Here is a 24,980-nt window from a genome sequence, read left to right as displayed (position 1 = left end):
TGAGTTGTCCTGAACAGAGAAATATTGTATCGTTGGTTGGAGTTGTTAAGATTTTTTTATGTCTGGGTTTGTGTCTTTTTTCTTATATGTATCACCTAAGTGTCTAGTTATAATTAGTATTTTCTTCTATTACAAGTGATAGTTATTAATAAAATTGAGATACTATTATCTTCCTTAATTATATATATATATATATATATATATATTTTTTTTTTTTTTTGAATAAAAAAAAAGCGCATTGCTCTTTACGGTTTTACCTCCTCTCACCGTATTTACGACCAAAATCAAAACTTTCTGAAGTTCAATCAGGTTTAGGTGGTCCATCCACATCGGAGAAAAAAAAAATATCTTATCCAAAGGTGTCCTATCATGGGTGTCAAAACTTCCATGTCAAAGTGAAACCTTAGAAGACTCCGCTTTCCTCAAAGAATCTTTTGATTTTAAGATACCCAACTTTCATTGCCTTGAGACCAAGACTGAAAATTTGGACACAGCCATCAGCCATGGCTCCATATGGTCCAAGACTGGTTGTGCCTATTGATGTCAAGAAAAAGCCATGGGAGCAGAAACTTCCTCTCCACAACCGGTGGCACCCGGACATACCTCCTGTTGCTGAGGTTAAAACAGGAGAGGTTTTTAGAGTAGAGATGGTGGACTTCAGTGGAGGTGGTATCACACACGACTACACTGCCGAGGATATCAAGCATGCTGATCCATCTGTTGTGAGTTCCCTTCTTTAGCTTTGTATTTGAAGAATTTTTCAAGTTCTCGTTCAACAAACTGCATGCACACTGATGAAACGCCTTCTTTGATGAAACACCCTTGTATAGCTTTTATTTTTCTCTCAAGAATTAGAAGATGAAAAAAAGATTCTTAATCAGGTTGGTGGGCACAGCCTCTTGCAGTTGGAAATTACCTCTAGACATCTTAGTTTGCCATAGCAACAAAACATGAGGGGGGGGGAGTTACTGTTTCCACAAATTGGAGATGCTGCTTCGGTCTTGGTACTAAAAAGCCTAAGAAGAAAAGTCCTGGTATTTTTTGTCCTTTGATGCACATCGCCACCGTGTATTTTAAATTGGGTCCCATTCTAGGACGGCAACCAGCTTTGTCCAAATATGCAATTAGCTTAGCCCTATAAGTCTACAACAATAATTCCATGCTCTCCGCTCTTCCACTTCTTCAACCATGGCTCCTCCGACTCCGAAGCAAGTGGTGACCATAGACTTGACAAAGAAACCATGGGAGCAAAAATTCCCTCTACACAACCGTTGGCATCCTCACATACCCCCAGTTGCAGAGGTAAAAGTTGGCGAGCTCTTTAGAGTGGAGATGTCAGACTGGACTGGAGGTGTAATTAAAGATGATGATTCTGCACTTGATATAAAATCAATAGACCTCTCAGCTGTAAGTATGAACTTTTAATATATCTACTGAGGAGAAACTTAAAAACTCTAGAAGGGATTGTTGCTATCAACCTGATTAGAAGAAACTACTAATTGAGACTGACATATTAGCATATCCTACGAGCATGATCATTTTGAGTAGGTTAATGATTAACGATCTGGAAACTGGCACAGGTTCATTATCTCAGCGGGCCGATCAGGGTTGTGGGTGAGGATGGGATAGCGGCCAAGCCAGGTGATCTTCTAGTGGTTGAAATATTGAACTTGGGTCCTCTTCCTGGAGATGAATGGGGTTATACAGCAACATTTGACAGAGAAAATGGAGGTGGTTTCCTGACTGACCATTTTCCTTGCGCAACCAAAGCTATTTGGTATTTTGAAGGAATATATGCCTACTCTCCTCACATACCAGGTAAAGTTCCTACCCTTCTTTCCCCACCTCCCTAGCAGCATGCCCCTAAAAGCTTCATAGACTACTCTAAATATATTGCGGAGAAAAGGAATAGATTCTATTTCATATATTATGCCATGCATTGCAGGAGTACGATTTCCAGGCTTAACTCACCCGGGAGTAATTGGAACTGCCCCATCAATGGAACTGCTCGACATATGGAACAAACGGGAAAGAGATCTTGAAGAAAATGGGCTCCAAAATCTCAAATTATGTGAGGTTTTGCATTCACGACCATTAGCAAACCTACCGACACCCAAAGGCTGCCGCCTAGGAAAGGTATGCTTCATTGAATACTCATGAGAGTACCCAAGTGACCATGAAAGAACTTTCATATAATTCTGGTAGCTAATGTTAGCCACCAGAGTTGGAACTGAATCAATTAGTTATTCACTGTCACTGACGTTTGTAGATTGAAGATGGCACTCCAGAATGGGAAAAGATTGCTAGGGAGGCTGCAAGAACAATTCCAGGAAGAGAAAATGGTGGCAATTGTGACATAAAAAATCTCAGCAGAGGTTCAAAGATATACCTTCCTGTATTTGTAGATGGAGCAAATCTCAGTACTGGTGATATGCACTTCTCCCAGGGTGACGGTGAAGTTTCATTCTGTGGCGCAATCGAGATGAGTGGTTTCCTAGAACTTAAGTATATTTCGTATCTCTTAACATTTAGGTTTCTATGTCAGGATTCTGAACAAGCATTGATAACATTGACCAAAGCATCTGATTTGTAGTGATATTGATGATAGTTTCATGAGTAGAAGAGATACCAATTATTTATTATTATAAGCCTTGGAAGGGGCAGGGGGAGGGCGGGATCCCATTGCTCTTGGAATGAATGTTATAAGATCTTAGTAAAATAAGAGGAACAGTTTGAGAGAAATTGTGAGGATATTTAAAGGAACCAGAACACGTGTCCAGTACACCCTAGAAGTTGACCTCTAGAATCACTAAACAGAGATGACTGGCAACTGCTCTGGTGTCCAGTTAAAGAAATGACTGCTGAGAAGGTTTGTAATGAGTTAACAACTCTTGCTAAAGAAGCAGCCATTTCAGATACCACTGCAACAACTTGATCCACCACTTGAACACTTTAACCATAGTGACAAAGATAAGAATATCAGGAGTTTCTTTGTCTTTATACATATGCTACGTGTTAGATACTCCAATCAAACTATCACAGAAATATATCCCACAGTATTTATCTCCAGGCATGGTTTTTCCTTCTAAAACCAATTTAGGATTCTTTAACATCTTAAGAGCAGAACTATCTAGACATCATCAAGAATATCCCTTCCAAACACTGAAAATTTTCACTTTTGATGTCAATCACAATGTTGGGCCATCTCACTAACCAGGAAAATAAATTTATGTGCCTCATCAACAACTAAATAACATGTCACAGAACATTTCAAATTTCTAAGACTTGCATGATTTCACCATTGAAAACCACTTTCATCATATTTAGGTCAATCACCACTTAATAAAACGAATACATCAGTCACTCCATTATTTGAGACTCCAATTTATTGAATAAAAGAATCAACAGCTATCTCCATCTCCAGCACATTGTTCACAGCTTATTGGTCATCCAGCACATATCTTGTTATTTCAGGTGTGAACTTATCAGAGGAGGAATGAAAGAGTACCTTACGCCAATGGGTCCCACTCCTCTCCATGTGAATCCAATATTTGAGATAGGTCCAGTCGAGCCAAGATTTTCAGAATGGCTGGTATTTGAGGGAATTAGTGTTGACGAGAGTGGAAGGCAACACTACCTTGATGCAAGTGTTGCTTACAAGCGAGCTGTCCTCAATGCCATTGACTACCTCTCCAAATTTGGGTACTCCAAAGAACAGGTAATTTAATGCCCCTCTATAACATATGAATTGTTCCTATGACCCATACATTGCCATGCGCGTGCAGTGAAGTACCCAAATACATGCATAGGGTATATTAGGTTTGAATAACATTACTGAACTAGTAGATACTATGGTCATTATCAGGTCTATCTTCTGCTTTCATGCTGCCCCTGTGAAGGAAGAATTTCTGGAATAGTTGATTCCCCCAATGCTTGTGCTACCCTAGCAATCCCAACAGCAATCTTTGACCAGGTAACTCTTTCCCTTTAATTTTCCAACAAGCATAAACCAAATATTCATTCTACTTTTATCACGTTATCTAGTAACCATCAGATTACTAAAACTTCAACGTGCAAATTATTGATCAAGATTCTATTGTAACGAGCTAAAGGGTCACTAGCTTCCTGCCAAATTACAAGTCGTAAACACATTTATTTCCTCAGTTATTTCCAGGTGACCATAAGAAAGAGTGGCAAGATGCTTTTGACCTGAACCACCTCCCCCTGCCCCCCCAAAAGAAGAACAAAGAAAAAGTTAATTGGAACTATTCTATGATTATTACTTCACATGATCCACAAAACTTGATAAGCTTAAGCAGGAAGGAATGGGCCATATCACTTCTTGTTCTACTTCTCTAAAATATCCTCCATGACTATGCCAAGCTAAATGAACTTAATCAAGGGGTGGAAAATGTTCTACAACTAAAAACAAACTCATAATATAACCGAGTGAGAGTGGTATAAAGTTAACAGATATTAGGCTATTGATAATTTGTACATTAGATTCTTTAAAAATGTACTTGTGTGTCTGTGCAGGACATTCGTCCAAAAAACAACAAGGTTCCAGTTGGGCCCAGGATAGTGAGGAAACCAGATGTCCTCAAATGCACTTATGATGGAAATTTGCCGGTCACAAGGAACCCAAGTGCCTCGACATAACTCTTATGAGGGTTGCTCAATGAACTAAAGACATACCAACAATGATACCTTTGGCACCAACTATGCATTTATGCATATCTGTTACCTGTAATAGATGGACATTATCCTTGGGCTACATTTCTACAATTGTCCTTGTCACTACCAGATCTAATTCTATCCTCTATCACAAAAGTAATTTTCTGTTCAATAGAATAAAATGCTCCAAAAAGCTTAATTTAATTACTGTTTGAATAAAATATTAAGCTTATCAAAATTACATGCCATGTGAGTCTTCAAGACCGAGACTACCAGATTTATGTTATACATAACAGCTGCAACTGTTCCAGGTCCATTAGTTTTGCACATAGTTTCCAAGTGAAAAACAGCATGAATTATATCATTTAAGCTAAAGATCCACCAGAAAGGAGTTTGAAAGATGCATCGTCCGTAAGATGTGACTCTCCAGAAAGGAGTTAAAAAGGCTGTTATGGATCAGTCGTCACACTTGTCCAGGGTATTACCTACAACTTCAATCCAAAATTTTAAATTATACTTAAGAGGAACCCTACCATGGTGTAAGATGCACTCGATAATATATTGAGGATGTTCAACTGCGTTGCAGAGATGAAAATTGAATTCCAAATCCAGAGCCTAACTTCACGCTTGATGTAACACACCTCAAATTACTTGAAGAAAAATACACTGAAATCACTTACTTCGAGGGGAGCACCACCAGAAAAAAGAGAGGAAGAACATGATCAGAGAAAAAGAAAATAGGATTTTGATTAAAAGTTTCTGCATAAAATTTCGTAGGGCCCCTGATTCTTTACACATAGTAAAGTCTTAGCTGGGCTATCCCACATATGGGCCAAGACACTAAAATGAGAATTACTCTAAAGGGCCCAAGCCCATTAACCCACTACATGTAACATCCAATTAAGCAACAATGACTCAAACATGTAATGAAAACTAACTACATAAACGTAAGGTGGCCCATGGCCCAACAAGCATGTAAACTCAAACTAGTTACTGAGGGCTTGTAATCGTTCTGGGACTGTGACAAACCCTCTCCCTTGTAATCAAACTAGTTCTCCACTCTTTACCACATGAGAGTACAATAGAAACACTAATAACTTCAAATTTCTCAACCAGCATATACTCTTCAATTGGTTCATTTGGATACCAATTGAAATTTGAAATTTGAAATTGAAATAGGACACTTGAGAAACTGGAAGAGGGCCCAGATACCCATAAGAAGGAGGAGCAAGGAAGGGCAAGCTTGGAATAGAGTTACTGCTCATAGTTAGATAGCCACTTATTACAATAGAGTATTAGATATGTGTGTGTATAATAATCTTGAAAAATATTATTTATAAACTAATTGTTTATCACACTCAACGTATCATTGAAATGAGTACTCTTAATTAAAATTATAAAATGAATTAATTTTTTAATATTTTTATAACTAGAAATATTATGCATCAGTCACTATTTACTTTCATACCAACTCATACTTATAGTTTTTTTTTTTTTTTTTTAAGGTGTAGAGGTATTTTTTATAAGATGTGAAATGTGAAATAATGAATGGTAGCGAAAGAGAAATTTTGTTTCCAGATAGACATTAAACAAGCACCTTCCAGAGATAGTTTCTATAATGGTGATCTGCTTGCTTGAAATAATATATATAGATTGCTGAGGGGAAAAGAAAAAGAAACAAGTCTAAGGGAACAAAGTTATATATGTAAGAACGAACTAGCATGCAGTAGCTAGCTAGAGTTGTGATGTGAAAATCTGGAACGCTGAGACTAGGTTTGACGTGAAGTGCGTGCGTACGCGTCTCGATAGCATGATCACTAGATCAGATCTAATTTGTTTTTTGGCTTTGGATGAAATTATTATGACAAGAGTTGAATGAGAATGTGAAGAAATCAGGAGATGCATGGGTGATGGGCAGGCGGGCAGGCAAGGGCACATCACGTACGTGAATGAGGAAGATCCGACTAGTAAGGGGGGTCTTGGAATTCGAAATTTTTAGGATGTTCAAAGATCGTTACATATGAAATTAGCTTGGAAATTATTGACTACTGACTCTCTATGGTCTCGATTCTTCAAAGCTAAATATGTGAAGGAAGATCATATTTCTCTTGTGAATCATAATAAAGGGTCTTGGTTTTGGAAGCTAATAATTAGATGTATTCCGGATGTCATTGAACACTCTAAATGGAAGCCAAAGGCAGGACAACTTTTGTTTTGGTTTGGTAAATGGCTGGGGGAGGAAACTCTTGCTACAAGTTCTCTTGTTACGTTGCCTAGCTTGAAATTAAAAGATATTTGGCTTGAGGATGGTTGGGATTTGGACCTATTGCATCGGTTGGTGGGTTCTCAAAAAGCTCAAGAGATTGTGAGTACTGTTAGTGGGCAGAAAGAAGGGGAGGATATACTAATTTGGTTGCCTAAGGAAGATGGAAAATTCTCTTCTAAGAGTGCTTGGAAGTGCATTCAAGTTAGAGCTCCAAAAATCAGACGGTCGAATTGGATTTGGCACCCGTGTCTTCCAAAGAAAATGGTCATTGTGATGTGGAAAGGTTTTAATAATGCACTTAGTTTGGATGACAATGTTCGAAGACTGGGCATTCCTCTTGTTTCTAAGTGCAATTGCTACGACAATGGAGCCCTATGAAGATTTGAATCATGTGCTAACTTATAATGGGGAAGTGGCTCAGACTATTTGGCAGAAATGTGCTATCCAGGTTGGTATGTTGAGAACTAATTTCAGTACGTGGAAAGAGACTGTGTATGCATGGTTTAATAGAGCTTCAAAGTCGACAACAAGAAGACTTCTTATTGGCATAATTCCAGTCATTGTTACCTGGGTTCTATGGCTCCGTCGATGCAAGGTAAGAATGAAAGGAAAATCTGAATCTATGGAGGAGACTTGGTGAAATATTAAATTCTGGATTGTTAAACTAATTGAGAAGTTGCGTGAAGGTAATGCCGTGGCTGACTGGAGTATACAGTGAATCACATCTTTCGTGAAGGTAATGCCGTGGCTGACTTTCTAGCTAAGTGTGGGGCGGAAGGGTTGAACTCTGATTGGGATGACATTCACATGCTGCCTAGCCGGGTGAGGGGTCTTCTCCGCATGGACAAGCTGGGTATGCCCTACCTGAGGATATCTTAAGCTTCGTGCCAGGTTTGTTGTTCGTTATTTATTTGTCTCTCGTTGCTCTCAAGTTATTTGCGTCTCTTTTTGCCTTGTGTACTTGGTTTTTTGCAGGTGCCCCTCTTTGGCTAGCTCGGATGTAGGTTATGTATCTTATTTAAGGTCGTGTACTCTATATGGTTATACGGATTTTGATGCTTGGGTTTTTTTTTTTCCTAGATTTAGCGCTTATGTAAATCCCAGGTGTCGTACTTGTAACCACGGTTTCCCTCCGCCACAAGTGAGGACAATCAATAAAATTGGGGTCCCATCCTCTTTTTTTTTTTTTTTTTTTTTTTTTTAAAAAAAAGTGAGAAGTTGCGTGCAATTAAGCCTTTAAAAAAGGTTTGGATAAGATAGAGATAGAGATGGATTCTTTAATTGTGGTAAACTGGTTTCGACAAGCAAAATGTCATATTTGGTACCTTGAAGATCATTTTTGGGAGGAATTGATGAGTTTACTTCAGAGGCAAGGTGTTTTCAATTAGTCATTTTTTCAGGCAAAGCAACGCTCCAATTGATTATTTGGCTCGAATGGCTTCGAACGACTGTGCAGGGTCATGGATTGAGATGGATTCTATTCCTCCTCTTTTGAGGGGTTTGATTCAGACAAATAAGCTTCGCTTTCCTTACTTTAAAAATGTAATTGGTTTTATTTATTCTTTGGTATGGTTTATTTTCTGGTTGGTTGTTTCTGCTGTCAAAGCTGGGTTGTATTTGTTTACTCACATTAAGGTCTCGTTTGTTTTCAGAAAACATCTCATCTCATCTCATCTCATCTCATCTAATCATTACAATTTTTTTAATTTTCAACACAAAATAAAATAAATAATTTAATTTTTTCAAATCCCAAAACCAAAATAATATTAAAAAATATATTCTAACAATACTTTATTCAACTTTTTAACTTTAATCTCAATTCATCTCATCCCATCTTCGAAAACAAACAAACCTAATTACCACGGTTTCTCAGCCATTAGTGAGCTTCAATAAAATTCAGAGTTGTTGTACTCCTCCATTATATAGAAAAAAATAAAGAAAAGTAGAACACCAAATCGATCCACCCAGCTATATATATATATATATCTCTCTCTACCTTTTGTCCCCCCAAATTCCGCTAAGTCCCAACATCCTAAGCTGTACACCATCTAAACTAATGGGCATGGCTAGGGTTTTCTCAGCACTAAAATCTTCAAAATGTACTATATATATTATTTTTGTGCTAGCTTATAACTGTAATCAAATATTTAATTTCCTAGCTAGCTAGTAACAGTCCCACAAAATTAATTCCATGTGATCAGTGTGAAAGTTAACATAATATATATATATGCGCATTAATTTTCCTATAAGTTTTGGATCATATGATATGATATACGTGTTGTTGGGTGGTCAATTTCGGGTCTCGATGCCAAAAATACATTAGGTGGGGGTGGAGCCTGCAGAACATCATGTCTGACCCAGTAGTCAATGTACTTATAATTGCCAACTTTTGTTTTTTCGTTTTTGAAGACAAGCAATTAGCATGCAAATTACAGTCACGCACAATAATACATAGACATACATACATATATATATATATATATATATATGCATGCAGCAAAGAGATGTGAAAAAGCAAGCTAGCTAGGGTTTTCAGCTTTAACTAATTAATTAATCAATCTTATCATTCCTAGTCGAGACTACTACACAGTAGTAATCGATCACGCATCTTGATCAACTGATCATGATCAATATTATTAATGCTTGTATTTCTGAACTAATTAAAATACTAATTAGGTGGTCTGTATGTCTTTTTCATTTTAAAACACCCTACATAGCTAGCTTATTAACAACCTACCTACCTTAATATTATTTCGTCATGCTATTAAATAGGACGATGTTACAGCTCTTGTCATTATAAGAAAAATAGATTTTTGTGACTATTTAATTGCGACGAAAATATTATTTTTAATCAAAATAGATTCATTTTAACTATAAATAGTCATTTCGTTGAAATTAAATAACCACAAATAAACAGTTTTCTTGTAGTGCGTAGGGGCTCTTGCTGAAGTTGTAGATGTGTTTATATGTGTTTTTTTTTAATATTTTTAAAAAATAAAATAAATTTAAAATATCGTTAAAAATATTTCTTAATTAAAAAGTAAAAAAAAATTAAAAAATACTTCTTTAATTACGAAATCAAATAAAAAATTATAAAAAAATATTTTTTATTTTATTTTATGATTAAGAAAGTATTATTTAATTATATTATAATTTTTTTATTTTTTAAAAATATTTAAAATTATTAAAAAAATCTATATAAAAAAATAACTAAAAAAATATACATAATAAAACACAAGCATTTTCCTTTCCTTATTAATATTGGTTCGGCCTCCGTGCAGCTCCGTGATCTCCATCCAGTACCTTTCATCTTGCAAAATCCGAGATGAGTCGACATAGCCGCCTGATTTAAGGAGTGTTGTTTCACATCGGCCCTACAAAAGGCAAGAAGACCCCCCCATGACCACGTACCAACATCAATTCCGAGGAACATGTTCTCATGTTTTTTTTTTTTTTTTTTTAAATACAGGTGAAACTTCTTATATATGATCAATTAACCCAAACTATACGCGTCGATTCGGAGAGTACTCGTGTTACGTTCTACCTACCTACCTACCTACCTCTTGGCTGAGCATATATTTTAAATGATAGGTATATTTTATAAGATATCTTATAAAAATAATATTATTTTATAAAAATATTTTTATTTATAATATTATTATACAATATGTTGTGTAATACATTGTGTATATATCATTACTCATTTTATTAATTATGAATTAATGATTTTCGATCTATCATTTATATGATCTGGCGAATAATTTATTTTCAAACGAGGTTCATGTAGTCCAGTCCTATACATACATACATACATATATATATATATATATCATTTTGATCAAAGTCTTCTCTCTCTATATATAGTTTGATGCACAACATGATCTAATTAATTAGGACATGATGTCGTGTATATATATATATATATCATTGGCCAAATGATAAAGTGATGATGATGAGTATATACGCATTAGTACTCGACATTAATTAATATGAGTATATATGCAGTTTTATCTACATGACATGAATTCTTGTTGATTATATATAATTAATGAGTACCGATGGCCTTCTTTTATCTTCTTTTCTTTTTTCCTTTATTTGTCAAGATCATCATGTGTTCCCAAAAGAGTACAAATACAATGACAAAGCTGCTATAATATATATATATATATATATATATATATATATATATAATGACAAATTCCATTTGCCTATATATAATATAATGTGTACGTATCATGACATACTGCATTATATGTATATATACATATATATATATATATATATATATATATATATATATATATATATACCCTCTCGCCATCGCCATTGCTAATAATTGATCAACCTATATATGTACATGCATGCATGCATGACGTGCAATAATATTAATTATTGTATGCATATAATTAATAATTTGTATTTATAATTAGAAAAATGATAGTCTGCCGCCCAGCTTGTGCTTTTTTTTTTAAAGAAAGTAATTATTAGGAAAGTATATATATATATATATATTTTTTTTTTTTTCTTAATGGTCAATGATGTTAAAAAATATTTAAAAGAAAAATAAATCTAAATATATAGAAGCTGGGCACCTCCCTAACAACGTCCTTATAATTAATGTATATATATGCAAATGCAAGAGATCGAATATATGCAAATATCTCAATCGATTTGTTAGAAAATTATTACTAATCTTGATCAGAATCATCGCTAAATTGACTATTGTTCATCATTATATATCTCATGATCCACACGTACGGCTGATTAATTAGTAATCTAACTAAAAAAAAATAACGAATATACAGCCGCTTATAATATTCGAGGTGCTTAAATATATACGTGTGTGCCTCTACCTATTTAATTTAATTATTATTATTTTTTAAGAGAAAATGTCATCATTCATTTATCAAGAAACTTATATTCATAAGTAGATATATTCTGTGATGTCTTCATATCAAACATGACATCATAAACCATTATATTGCATTTGGAGCTCTACCAATATATTATTTCTTTTCGTGATTGGTTTGGTCTTCATTACTATTGATATTCTCTACATACAAACGTCTAAGAGACAGCTCAACCTCACCCTTCATATATAGAAAAAGAGGACTCAACCTCTATAGACAAAAGTCTAAGAGACAAATTATTTTTTTTATTTTAATTAACAATAAGGAAATCAAAAAGAAAAACAATAAGATAGATATGAAAAAAGACGAATTACAATTTGGACCAATTTCGATAAATTTTGAAATATGTGACGGCGAGTAAAGGTAACACGCTTGTCTTTTTTCAACCACAAAAGTCAAATATGAAAGATCTGGTGGTGGCGAGTCCGGTGATTGATGCATGTGGCAAGAATAGTTACCAAAAGGGGTGGCACGTGATGATCAGGACCACGCGCAGATGTGAGAGGCGCATGAGGATCACTTGCGATGATTTTCACAAAGCCGCCACTTTTCTCTAAACGACTTGCGGCCTGTGAATCTGCATGTGCCTTACCTATTTAATTTAATTATTAATTACATAAGACTGACTTTGTTTTAATTTAATGAAGGCTAAATTATTATAATAACAGGGAGACGAAGACTACAAAGATCAAGATCAATATTAGTTGTATAAAAGGAAATAAAAATTAAGCCCTTTGACCCCTAAACTTGGCAACGGCATTAATTAATATTCCTCTTGCGTCGCTGTTAAAGCTACGTTCTGCATTACGAATTCCAAATAAAATATGAACAAGAAAAACAAAAGTTGATTGATCAGAAAAAATAAAAGAAAACTTATTTCTTAATTTTAATCCATTTTTAAAGACACGTGATATATATTTATATATACTACATCATGAATTATATATATATAACTAATAATGATCGATGGAGTCCAAATCATCATCATCCCAATAGTAATACCACACGCCGTTATTAAGTACGTAAACATCGTGTAATTATTTTAAAAAGAATAAAATTTATTATTAAAAAATTATTATTTTTTATATAAGACCCGTATTAATTATTCATATTTTTTAAAGTAATTATACATTATAATTAAGAAAATTTGGAGTATGATTTTCGCTCTAAATTTAAAAGTAAGGATGCTCAATTAACGACTCTCGACGGCCATATATATAGTTAATTTTCCTATCATTTTCCTTCATCTCCCGGGTTGTTTGTTTTAAATATGCTCAATAATTTGTAGGTCATTTTCCTAAACCATTATTATATAGAATAGGAAGATATATAGCAGAAACGAACGGTTCTTATTCCCAGATTAATAATCTAATATATATTAATTGCGCGGTTACGTATATATAATATGCTAAAATCAATGAGGAAAATGATTGAATAATTAATAAATATGTTTAATTATTCTTATAATTAAATCCCAATTAATAGTGACGTCTACACATCCTAATTGACTTCCGGCCAATCATTATCAAAACCCGTATTAATTTTGCCTTCACTAATTAATTAATGATTTTTTTTTTGGGTATAAAAATGTGGCAATTCCAGCATGCTTTGGACTTCCATGCATCATGTGACATGTCCGATGTAATTCCCGTCGATCGAGACGCTATTTTTCCTTTTGTTATTCCGATCCTGATCTACTTGTATTAATTTAATTTAGTACTATATATGACAATTATAACAACATCATTATAAGTCATCTTAATGAGTCTTTTTTTTTTTAACTTAATAATTAAGAAATTATTTTTTAATATATTTTTTAATATTTTTAAAAAATGTTTAAGTAGATTAAAAAAATTTATAGTAAAAAAAGAGTATTGAACGTCACGGTGAGAATTTTCGATAGACATGACATCTCTTTTTACACTACACATCAATCATGTGGTATAATTTATATTAAAAAATAAATTTTAAAATTTGAATCTTAATTAATATATGATGAATGAAACATTATATTTCTTTATTGATATTTATTTTTTAATTTTGATTGTAAATATTATTTTTTAATTAAAATATATATTAATTTAGTTTTAAATACTTTATATAATCATTAGAATAATCCTCACAAATATGAACCAAACGGGTCACTCTCATTACACAAAAATAATTAAATAAAAAGTCTTAAAATAATAAATATCCACCAGCTGAAATATCACTTTCATCAGAGATAGCATATGTATGTAGACCCTACATGATCCATGACGACGCAGGCATCAAATCTAGCGAAGCCCTCGATGAGGCGCACCATAACCGTCCATCTAGATTCGGCGTGATGATATGATGATTTGATCATCGAAAAAAGCCACGTTATTACTAGAAGAGGATTGAAAAATCCAGGGGCCCCTTCAGGCCTGTACCGACGGTGGCATTTCTTTCGTTTATGGGCCACTCGAAACCCGCATGACATACATGCAGCGGTTGCATGTATTAACTGTTCTACTTTATATTATCATCGAGAGTAATGTTAAATATAATAATAAAATATATAAATATTATATAATAATTTTAAAAAAAAATCATATAAAATTTTTATATATTTATTTATTTTTAAATAATTATTTATATTTATGCACTCACCTACTATAACTATAATTTTTCCCTCTCAAAAATGCATAAAAAGGTTTCTAAAAAAAGTCAGATGATTCTCACAGGGATCATCATGAACGACGTGGCGACCCCACATGAGGTAATATCCATGACCATCAATCAAGTACATGATGATGGTGGTGGTGGTGGATAATCTGGGATGGGGGATGGGCACGATGATGGGGATCTGAGTGAGAAGATTAAAGGTAATGATTTAAATGGAGTAATGATGGCAAGGCCTCCAGTCCGTTGAAATAAATGATTAAAATCATGGATTACAAAAGCCCACCACCATAAGACTGACTGCATGCGCAGCCATAGCCGCCATTTCTTCTTCCCATTGTTCTCATCAAATATAAATTCTCGTTATGATCTTCATTATCAATTTCCATTTTTTCTTTAGTTTTCATTTATTTCGACATCATTATTACCACTTCTATACAGTCTGTACAGTTTTGGAGAGAGACGGAGAATGACATACAGACGGCCAGAGAGAAGAGAGAGAGAGACACGAAGTAGCACTGAAATAAATAAATAATTAAACAAAAAGAGTGAGAAGGGGAAAAACCAAAAATATTATAATGGAGACGTCGAGGGACGTTGATTCGCAAAGGGAGAGTCAGAGAGAGAAGCCCAAAAACCGGGTATTTAAAGGGTGGTAGCTTCAGAGCAGTTGTATCCCTGTGATTAACAACTACTCACCACCTAAGAAAAGCGCGCAGTAGAAGAGAAGAATCCCGGCGGCCCCAAAACCTTTATTTTTTTCTCGTCTCTTTATATGTTGGTCGGATCGTTTTCAGTGATTATGTTGTTTGCTGTGTCGTATTCTTATTTTGGTGTCTCATTTTCGATGTTCTTATAGCTTTGCTTTCTTGCTTATAACTTACAAGACACGTTAATTCAGGATATCTAACTACTGCTAGAACTGTCTCTTTAATTCCCTCTAAACCTTACACTTCACTGCCTTACTTGCCCAACGATCATAGATCCTTTTATCGCCTCATAGTCCGAGACAGCTTGTGCTTTATTTTCTCGTGGGATTTGGTCTAGTTCTTGTACTGTTCCATATACACGAAAGAGAACAAAAAAGAAGGCCGGGATTAATTTCTAATGGGAGGGCCGGAGGGTGTGATAGTGTTGAGAGAGTTCGACCGTAACAAGGACCTTTGGGGAGTGGAGGATGTGGAGAGGAGGTGCGAGGTCGGACCCAGCGGCAAGCTCTCCCTCTTCACCGACCTCCTTGGTGATCCTATTTGCCGGGTCCGCAACTCTCCTGCTTTCCTCATGCTGGTACTACCAAATTAATTAATGCTTCTTCTTGTCTCTTTCCTTTTATTTATAAATTCCCGTAACCCTCTTCCAATAGAGATTTAACAACCATAAAAGACTTTTATTTATTCTTTAATTTTGTAATCAAACCGGAAACTGATCACCGATATTATCATTTCGCTCTCAATTTGTATGTAGGTGGCGGAGATGGGCGAAGAGAAAGAGATAGTTGGCATGATCAGGGGCTGCATCAAGACCGCAACTTGCGGCAAGAAACTCTGCAGAAATGCCAAAACTAACGCCAACAAGAATGAACACATCAAACATGTTCCTGTTTACACCAAGCTCGCCTACATCTTAGGCCTCCGCGTCTCCCCTTCTCACCGGTACTAAAATTGACACACCTCCCCTTTTTCCATTCTCCAACTTTAATTTTTGTTTATATACATATATTATTATGACCATTAACGTTGAAAAGACATGCTCTCCAATTATTGGGTTACTCTATTATATCATTTTCGTGACCTTTATGATCTCATTATAATATTAGATGTATGTATTTATTTGGTTTGTATGCATGTATGTTCAGGAGGATGGGAATCGGTTTAATGCTGGTGCGTCGAATGGAGGAGTGGTTTAGAGAGAATGGCGCCGAGTATTCGTACATGGCAACCGACAACGACAATCTCGCTTCCGTTACGCTCTTCACCCAGAAATGCGGTTACTCCAAGTTCCGTACGCCTTCCATCCTTGTCAATCCCGTCTTCGCTCACCGAGTCCCGATCTCCAACCGAGTCTCCGTCATTCGGCTCGATCCCTCGGACGCAGAAATCCTCTACCGCCGGCGATTCTCAACCACCGAGTTTTTCCCCCGAGACATTGACTCCGTTCTCAACAACAAACTCAGTCTGGGGACCTTTCTTGCTGTGCCTCGTGGGACGTTTACGGCGGAGTCATTCCCCGGGTCGGATCGGTTCCTTTCAGACCCACCTGAGTCCTGGGCGGTACTGAGTGTATGGAACTGTAAGGAGGTGTTCGCGCTGGAGGTCCGGGGGGCGTCGTACGTGAGGCGCACTCTCGCAAAAACAACCCGGATCGTGGACCGGGCCTTTCCGTGGCTGCACGTACCTTCGGTGCCGGAATTGTTTAAGCCATTCGGGCTGCATTTCATGTACGGAATGGGAGGGGAAGGCCCAGGCGCGGTGAAGTTGGTGAAGGCGTTGTGTGGTTATGCGCACAACCTGGCGAAGGATTGTGGGTGTGGGGTAGTGGCGACGGAGGTGTCAAGTCGGGAACCGCTGAGGTTAGGAATTCCTCACTGGAAGAAATTATCGTGCGCTGAGGACTTGTGGGGCGTGAAGAGGCTGGGGGAAGCCGAAGGCTATAATGACGGCTCTGTCGGTGACTGGACCAAATCAAAACCTGGATTGTCCATTTTTGTGGACCCAAGAGAGTTCTAAAATCTAAAAATCAAATTAGCCAATCATGAGGAAATATGAATAAAGAAGAAATGGATATTTTTTCTTTTTTTTTTTTAGTAAAACAAAAGAAAATATCAAACCCGCCCATATATATACCATAGGCTTTTTGTTGTAATTGGATGTGGCTTTTTTACATCTTGTTGAAGCAGAACTTTTTTTTTTTTTGAACTTTCATGTTGGGTCAGTTTCTAATTATAGAATGGCTCTGTATATGATGTGATGTAAAGAAAAACATCTTTTTCAAACGATTAGGTTGTGTAATTACTGTATAATTATTTTATAAAAATAAATAAATATAAAATTTATATAAAAGTAATAATTTTTTAATGATAAACTTCACAATTATATATAACATTACTCTTTTAAAATAGAACCCTTCTAACCCATCATTATTATAAGTTGTAAATATATTTTCTCAATTATATATATATATATATATGAGAAATAATTTATACAAATTCTAAATAGACAAGTCTCATTCAAGTCATTGTAAAAAAATAGATCCCATATTGAAAAAGTGTAAAAAAATTTATTCTTTATTAGTGAGATTTATTATTTTATAAAAAATTTGTATGAGATTTGTTTATTTAGGATTTCTTTATTATATGTTGACTTTGACTAATCCATTTCATTTCATGGTATCTATATATCTAATTAAGGGTATAACCAGAAACAACCGTTCGCTGCCCTTGGATTGTCAGCGACGGATCTATTATATGAAAACGACATAAATATATATGTAGTCATGATGGGTTCTCTCTTTCTCATGTGCATGAACGCCGCCTCGATCGGTGATGTTGGCCATGATGACTCTACAGCTGAATAACTATTATGCTGCATGCAGTTTGTTAGATATTTTGGTATCCCATGGTCAGAAGAATTGCTTATCATCTGCAGTGCTTTGTGTTCGAGTGTTTGCAATTCATGGTGAAACAAATTAAGGATTTGTCGAATAAATTAAAAAGTGTCAACAAAAGTCATGTGGATCGGAGTGGTTGCATTGGGCCGAAGTCTCCATGAAATTAATTAGTCGTGTTTTTTGTATGTTTACTTGTACTTATAAGCTGCACTATATATATACTTAATTCCTGGTTTCAACATTCAATGAAGTTACTTGTGAATGAATATAAAATTAGGAAATTTAGGCTATTGGCTTCCTGCACTGCAGGCCTATCTAATATATATATATATTTGTCAATTTGTTGGTGAGTCAATCGATCTTGAATGGCCGAAAGTAACAAGGTAGACTGTCAAGGCATGCAATTCCATTGAAAATCAGCCCACTTTAACTGGAGATGACCCAAAATTGGGTACTAATAGGAACCATGGATCTCTACATTAATAATGTGAGATCAATAAGCGAGCATAAAAGAATTTATTTGCCTTTGAATTTTTATGAACTGGCCGTCAGTGGCTTCTAATTTCCTAAATGTCAACTGAGTGAGAGAATTTTTATAAACTGGCCCTCCAAATTAGCTGTTCTCCAATTCTACAAACCATATGTGTCTGTAACTAAGATGCTGATTGCCTCCTACTTCGGCAAGGGGTGGATTTTGTTTCATCTGGCATTGGTGGAACCAGGGCTTTCTGATGTATCACAGCTGCTAATTTCACCATTTCTTTCTTTGCTTGACCAGAGCTTTGAAAACAGCTTTGACATCACCAAACCTTTCATCTTATTGGCAGCAACTTTTTCCGCACTACTTTTATCATAGTTTGCGTCACAACAACCCGCTCCACCTCCTAATCTCAGAGTAGTGAGCTCCCCTTTCAAAGCCTTTATATCCTCAGCTGTTGGCACGGCATCCCAGTCCTCCTCCGTGCTGATTGTTGTACACCTTGAACTCCCATGAGAGCCAGCAGGGAGTAGGGCCCTGACTGAACCAGGAAGCTCAGGTGTGTTGTTGCCAGCAGATGTGGTAGCTCTAAGCTGCTCGAAGAAAAGGACCTGCACTACAACTCGCAAAGGAAGCCGCTCATTTTGAACTGCATGCAAGCACGCTTCAGCTGACAACTTCCTGCAGTCCATCAACCTGCATATTCTCTTCCTCTCACTCTTACTGATCCCAGGGTGTTCCTGCACCGAAAAATGCAAGCATTCGTAAAAAAACGCAAATTTTGGGTACACACACATTACCTTTTTTTACACAAGCCACGAATCAACCAATTACATATATTTTGTAACTAAATATGGTAGTTTCAAGCGCAAGTGTGCTTATTTCATCAAATGGGTGTGGCACACGGAAAGGGAATTGAGAAGTATAGGTTGTCAAAAGCTGATCAGAATGACCTCAACTCTGAAGTCAGTTGAAAAAGAAATTGGGAGGGGGGGTTTCTGAAATATGGTTATATATGGCAATAAACATCATCCAGAACCTTGTTCTCAACATATAAAGGTTAGCTTATTGGGTTATGCTAAATGACATTTGACAAGACTTTGGACCAGGAATGCATACCGACTGCCCCTTCTCAACCAAGAAAATGTATATACCTATTTGGCTAAAATTTCCCTTTTTTTTCCTCGGTTATTTGGCTAGAATTCAAATGTGATAGATTGACCTCAAATACTCGGGAACTCACCTTCAGATACATGTCAATAGCACGATAAAGTCCATCATGAGATGGTCTTGAGAAGCTCGATACCATTTCAGCAAGACTGACAAATTTTGACACAAGTAAACTGGGATCACATGCAATTTCGGCAAGGTAGCCATCAACCAGCTTTGCTACCATTGCCTTGGAAGCATCTGGCACAAGCCTTGAGATTCTAATCTCTTGGAATTCATTTTCGATAGGGGAATCAATTTGAGCATTCTGGACCTGCATTGAAAACTCCTTAACTAGGTTTTGCACCATATCAACATCATATGGTGTTGTTTTCCCAGATGGAGTTCGAATTAAAAGATTCGCCACTGTTGCCTCCTCGAGTTGCTGGCCAATTCTCCTTGTCAATTCCCATCTTTCCATTTCTCCACACTCCAACATTGTTGCTGTTCTCAACAACTTAATTAAGAAACTGCAGGAGACACTTCCCTTCTCTGTGGGCAATAGCTGCACTATGGTATCCACCAATGATCTATTCTTTTTTGTATCCCCACCCTGAATAATACCCTTGCTAAAACCTGGCAACCTTCTCAGAGCATATGCATTCAAGGCTTCCCCGATAACATCATCAGAAACTTTTCCTTTTGCCTTTATTGTTGTTATGACCCGCTTGTATAAATCGAGTTGAAGCTCGCAGAGGTCTTCTACCCACCAGTCCTTTGGAACCAGCTGTTGCTTTCTCACACCATTCCAGAGTGGCTCATTCGCATTCTCGTATGGTAGCTTTTTCCTGTTATAGGTGTATGACCATTCCACCTTGGAGGTGTCAATGGAAGCCTTGGAAGCTATGGAATCAAGACAGTGGCTGACCACTTTAAGTTCCTCGGACCATGGAAGAAGAGACTTTGTGGTTTGAAGAACAATAATCGAGTCTTTCCAACTCCGGAAGACGCTAGAATTGAGGAAGACATCAATCTTGTAGATAAGGTTTCCTTTCTCAATACTTTCATACATCTCAAGGTACTCGGCTGCACATCGAGCTGCAACCACATTGTATGCATTGAGAGTAACTGTCATCCCATAACAGAATTTGGCACATATTTCAAAAGCAGCAGGTCCACCAGGAATATCCTGAATTTGAGTTTCATAGATGTTTTCCTCATTTGCGGTTGCAACAAGTTTCTGTAAGCGTCCGCTCTTGGACAAAAGTGGAAACTGTAGAGACTTTACAGACTATTAGATGACCAAACAAGAAACATATTGAAAAGAGAAAATCGCACCACAAAAACCATATATTCCTATTTCTAGAACTCCATTAATTGCTGAGTTATTAAATCCAATGAAGATTACAAGGACTTCATACCTTATGCAAATAGAATTTCACATCCCTCGTGTTAATGACTATGTCAGTTGCCAACTCAGTTGCGACATATCTGAAAGAAAACAGAAAACATTTCTCCAGAGTTAATACGAAGAGCAATGATACACAACCTCCCAACTTCTTCACATCACACTTTTTTAAAATTTTAAAATTTTTAATATCTTTTTAAATTTTTTTTGAGTTTATTCTTTTTAAACTAATTCAATTATTCTATTCATTATTCATATATTAAATATTTGATGAAAGAAAAAAATAATAAAAATTAAAAAAAGTATGGTGTGTGGAAATTGTGTGAATAGTAAAATATTGTGTAGATTTTTTTTAATACGAAACACGAGTATGCTCAGAAGAAAAATAATAAGGATTTTGATGCAGATATTTAATTAACTTTATTTTTTTTTGAAGTTTTTACAAAACAAGAAAATGAAGATTGCATCACTTAGTGGGCTAAGTAAAATGTAAATTGTTAAAGATCTGGACAGAGAATGGTCGTATCATTTAGGCATGCCACTCTTGATGGCTTCTGGACAGAGCAAATTTGAACAGCTTCCCCCCGTTTCCAGTGTGCTTTATCCATTAGTACTTGTTTTGTGAAAAAATGAAATAACATGCAAGATGATTTAAAATATACGTATTGATATTAAGGTTTTCTAAACAAATGATTCTGCAGAAGAGAAAGTAGCTTCCGTAGATATCTCCCATCAGGAAAAAAGATCACATGCTTTTAAGTGGTGTGGAGTGTGGGGGCTTATGTTTATAATTTCTCGGAAAAAAATGCATACAGAAAGCAAGCACATGAGCAAAAATTTGACAGAAAAGAAAAACATACAAATTAGTGAATTAAGAATGAAGGTTAGAAAACACAACAGGAAGGACATAACCTCAACGATTTTCAGTAATATATATCAGAAGTGGATCTTGAAAGAAGTAAATCACACTCACCTAATATTGTCCCCGTCAGTCTGAAAAGAATCAGGCTTAGATCCAAGCTTCATAAATTTCATTTTGGTAAACTGAAGGTTATATAGAAAAGATAATCACAGAAGCAGAAGCAGCACCACCAATCAAATCTAATCCTCCTCAAAGAATAGGAAGTGAATCGCACCAGCAGGGGTTGAACACCTGAAAGCGACCAACTTTATGATGATGTTCTTGCCAAGGAAGGATGGATCAAAGAAAGTTATGGTATTTCCTGGTATTACCGAATCTTTCCCACAAATCAAGGCCACAGAGAGAGTGTTTATGTGTAAATTTTAAAAATCCTTCACTTGAATGGGAAGAGACCCAAAGAAGTGGTGGCTTCCTAGATTGGTAACACAGCCCAAGGACCCCGGGCTAAGAAGGTCGATTAGGAGACATGCCAACAGCCTCCCTGAAGCATAAATAATTTCCAAACCCAGAGACACCCCCACTTGCTCAAAACTGACACAACCCCCCACCCCCCTCTTTTTTAGTTGTTTATGGTTCTAGATATGTGCTCTCTCCTTTTCCTTTGTTTTGTTTCTCCAATGGATCACAGACGACCGACACCATTCATGCTCCACGAAGTCTTGGTCAGAACGCAGAAATCGACATTCCTTTACAAATCCTCTTTCAGCTCTGTTCACTTCTTCAACCCTGAACACCTGCACCAGAAATCGCGTATCTCGGTATCAACCACCAAAGCAATAGATTAAAGGCATAGCTTTTGGTGGTCTATATTGTAAAGATTAAAGGCAAACGTCAGTACCAAAGAAAATTATTTCAAACAAAATGGGGAGTAGAAATTTTTGGATCTAAGTCAGAAATCAATTCAAGAACATCTCATGTTCTACATCAAACAAGGCAATATGATCCCATCATACAAATCATTATTCAGCTTGAATAAACAACCAATAGTAGCTTCCCGAGTCTTTTTTCACAAGAAAAAATAAAGTTATATCTATTTGACAATAAGCAAGAAGACGCTAACTCTAAAAGGAATAAGACAGAATAAATAACAAGAAAATGAACGAACTGAATCGCACCTCAAGTAAACTCATATAACAACATTCAGGATCTCATCCCACAGAAGAATTCAAAGACAAAATGATTAATGTCTAAACAACAAAAGTAAACACAACAATATGGAGAAACACTAAGGCATAGGCGACACTGAAAGGGGTCTCCAAAACCCACCTATAAATGTTTCAGTGCACCTCTCAATTTGTCAATCACTTGGACTCAAATATCAATGGAAACAAACGACAAGAAATACAGTGTTCACTGCATGAGCATATCCAAAGAGGCAGAGAACCAACCCCACATATTGCTGAAACCACCCAACAAAACCCAAAGAAGCCATTAATAAAAAAGATGAGTTGTTCCTCAACTTTGTCAGCAACCACAGCTACAAAAGCACAAAAAGCCAACAAAGCTCAGAATGTCCACTCCCCCCCGCTCTCTCTCTCTCATCCCCTTTCCCTTTGAATCAGCACCACCGCTCCGACCACCTTTCTCATATATTCACCCCCAAAGACTTGTAGAAACTAAAGTCTACCAACATTATTGCTTTGTGAAAGCGAGAAAGGCATGCTATTTTCCGCTCTTTTTTCTCTAAACTTTGTTTCTCTTTTAACGACGATACTTTATACTTTAGTGCAGCTCCAATGAGCCAGCTAGAACGCAAAACGGGCTCTTTCATACTATGCATTAGATCCCCCACCCTCTCTCTCTCACGAGCAATGCATGCCAATCTGACAAGGACTTCTTTGTTGTTCCCCTTGCCAAATATAATCAGACTTCCCCGACTCGTTTCATGTGCGTGAGAAAAGAGAACTGTCCGTATACAAAGAAAATGACCCCTGCATTCCTCTCGTACTTTGATAATATATAATGGTAAAAAAAAAAAAAAATCTACCATTTACCTTACAATCTCGAAATCTACAAGATAGATAGATAAATGGAAAAAGTCGTCCCTTGATTTCTCGGGGTATTCTACCAAAACAACTGGTACTGTAAAGAGATAGGTCTGGAGCCCTGGACCATACCGTGCTCATCACATGGCTCAGTCATAGCTTAGCTTTGCGCTGCTTTTGTTTATGCTTATTTCAGTACCATCATCTTAACTTGTGATGCTTTCTTGTTTATTCAATGTTGTTCCTAAGTATTAACTGTACTTCTACAAACTGCATAAATCAAATAACACTTATGGTCCTTCTTGATTTCAATATATACTCTTCATCTTGAGTTTTGTTAATCTAATAATATTGGTTGGTCTAACACATTTTAAGTTGGTTAATTTCACATGTTACTGCCTTAAATGCATAGCTATTTAAAATATCTCGCCTCAACAAGTGTGACTGAGATAATATTATTACTCAAGATGAAAATAAACATTTTTTTTTTGTTGTTGTGTTGAACTAATGGCTTGACATTTATCATTATAAATTGAAATATGGTGTTGATTATCTCTTTTCTTCATGGACATATCCAATCAAAATGATTTACTTTCTGCTCCACTAGTGTACCAATTTGTGCCCACGATGCTTTCCCTTATCCAATCTTTTATTTCCTCCACCCACGTGCAATGATCTAATCCCCACCGCCTAAATAACATAAAAAAAGTGGAGAAATGATATTTACAGTCGTGAATATATAAAATGATACATAATCATTTTAACAAAGAGTAGAGTCAACGACTGTATTTAGTATTATTCTAAAAAAAACGTATACAATTACTTAATTTATACCAATTCTTCTTCTTCTTTTTACAATTTTAACACATCCCCATAATATTGCTTTGATTTGTTAACATTACCGTGCATCAAGAATCTAATCACCTGAAAAAAATA

General features: G+C 36.0%; 3 protein-coding genes across 9 annotated transcripts; 2 read left to right on the top strand and 1 right to left on the bottom strand.

Moving 5' to 3' along the window:
- The first annotated feature begins 387 nt into the window (after positions 1-387).
- LOC108988557 (formamidase-like) lies at positions 388-4,878 on the top strand. 3 transcript variants are annotated; one of them, XM_018961855.2, is made up of 8 exons: positions 437-666; positions 1,352-1,407; positions 1,581-1,818; positions 1,946-2,136; positions 2,270-2,505; positions 3,475-3,718; positions 3,866-3,973; positions 4,537-4,878. In XM_018961855.2, the coding sequence occupies exons 1-8, from the start codon at positions 504-506 to the stop codon at positions 4,657-4,659; spliced, it is 1,359 nt and encodes a 452-aa protein (XP_018817400.2). In that variant the 5' UTR covers positions 437-503; the 3' UTR covers positions 4,660-4,878. The 3 variants fall into 3 exon arrangements, with proteins under 3 accessions (XP_018817396.2, XP_018817400.2, XP_035539466.1); XM_035683573.1 differs by having other exon boundaries at positions 606-722; positions 882-1,407; XM_018961851.2 differs by lacking the exon at positions 1,352-1,407 and having other exon boundaries at positions 388-722.
- Positions 4,879-15,208: 10,330 nt separating this feature from the next.
- On the top strand, positions 15,209-17,394 carry LOC108988558 (probable N-acetyltransferase HLS1). Of its 2 annotated transcripts, XM_018961857.2 has the most exons (3): positions 15,209-15,783; positions 15,961-16,148; positions 16,352-17,394. In XM_018961857.2, exons 1-3 carry the CDS (start codon positions 15,604-15,606, stop codon positions 17,220-17,222), a joined length of 1,239 nt encoding a protein of 412 aa, XP_018817402.2. In that variant the 5' UTR covers positions 15,209-15,603; the 3' UTR covers positions 17,223-17,394. The 2 variants fall into 2 exon arrangements, with proteins under 2 accessions (XP_018817402.2, XP_035539562.1); XM_035683669.1 differs by lacking the exons at positions 15,209-15,783; positions 15,961-16,148 and adding an exon at positions 16,238-16,260 and having other exon boundaries at positions 16,352-17,322.
- Positions 17,395-18,601: 1,207 nt separating this feature from the next.
- Positions 18,602-23,822, bottom strand: LOC108988555 (BTB/POZ domain-containing protein NPY4-like). Of its 4 annotated transcripts, none has more exons than XM_018961849.2 (5): positions 23,448-23,822; positions 22,111-22,793; positions 21,151-21,220; positions 19,824-21,011; positions 18,602-19,320 (listed from the first exon to the last, which is right to left on the bottom strand). In XM_018961849.2, exons 2-5 carry the CDS (start codon positions 22,170-22,172, stop codon positions 18,802-18,804), a joined length of 1,839 nt encoding a protein of 612 aa, XP_018817394.2. In that variant the 5' UTR covers positions 22,173-22,793; positions 23,448-23,822; the 3' UTR covers positions 18,602-18,801. The 4 variants fall into 4 exon arrangements, with proteins under 4 accessions (XP_018817394.2, XP_018817392.2, XP_018817393.2 ...); XM_018961847.2 differs by lacking the exon at positions 23,448-23,822 and adding an exon at positions 23,326-23,441; XM_018961848.2 differs by lacking the exon at positions 23,448-23,822 and adding an exon at positions 23,175-23,318.
- Between the last annotated feature and the right edge of the window lie 1,158 nt (positions 23,823-24,980).

Source organism: Juglans regia, chromosome 12 (genome assembly GCF_001411555.2).
Source record: "Juglans regia cultivar Chandler chromosome 12, Walnut 2.0, whole genome shotgun sequence".
NCBI lineage: Eukaryota > Viridiplantae > Streptophyta > Magnoliopsida > Fagales > Juglandaceae > Juglans > Juglans regia.
Note: the sequence above shows the minus strand (reverse complement) of the source record. Positions and strands in the feature narration are given on the sequence as shown.

What these genes read in the sequence shown, in the direction of transcription:
- LOC108988557 (XM_018961851.2), top strand. Translation starts at nt 504, where the DNA reads ATGGCTCCATATGGTCCAAGACTGGTTGTGCCTATTGATGTCAAGAAA. An exon ending in AGTGGTTTCCTAGAACTTAA is followed by an intron (nt 2,506 to 3,474) that starts GTATATTTCGTA and finishes TTGTTATTTCAG; the next exon opens with GTGTGAACTTATCAGAGGAG. An exon ending in TTGGGTACTCCAAAGAACAG is followed by an intron (nt 3,719 to 3,865) that starts GTAATTTAATGC and finishes GGTCATTATCAG; the next exon opens with GTCTATCTTCTGCTTTCATG.
- LOC108988558 (XM_018961857.2), top strand. Translation starts at nt 15,604, where the DNA reads ATGGGAGGGCCGGAGGGTGTGATAGTGTTGAGAGAGTTCGACCGTAAC. An exon ending in CTCCTGCTTTCCTCATGCTG is followed by an intron (nt 15,784 to 15,960) that starts GTACTACCAAAT and finishes ATTTGTATGTAG; the next exon opens with GTGGCGGAGATGGGCGAAGA. An exon ending in CGCGTCTCCCCTTCTCACCG is followed by an intron (nt 16,149 to 16,351) that starts GTACTAAAATTG and finishes ATGTATGTTCAG; the next exon opens with GAGGATGGGAATCGGTTTAA.
- LOC108988555 (XM_018961849.2), bottom strand. Translation starts at nt 22,172, where the DNA reads ATGAAATTTATGAAGCTTGGATCTAAGCCTGATTCTTTTCAGACTGAC. An exon ending in TGAAATTCTATTTGCATAAG is followed by an intron (nt 21,012 to 21,150) that starts GTATGAAGTCCT and finishes TAGTCTGTAAAG; the next exon opens with TCTCTACAGTTTCCACTTTT. An exon ending in CTATTGACATGTATCTGAAG is followed by an intron (nt 19,321 to 19,823) that starts GTGAGTTCCCGA and finishes TTTTCGGTGCAG; the next exon opens with GAACACCCTGGGATCAGTAA.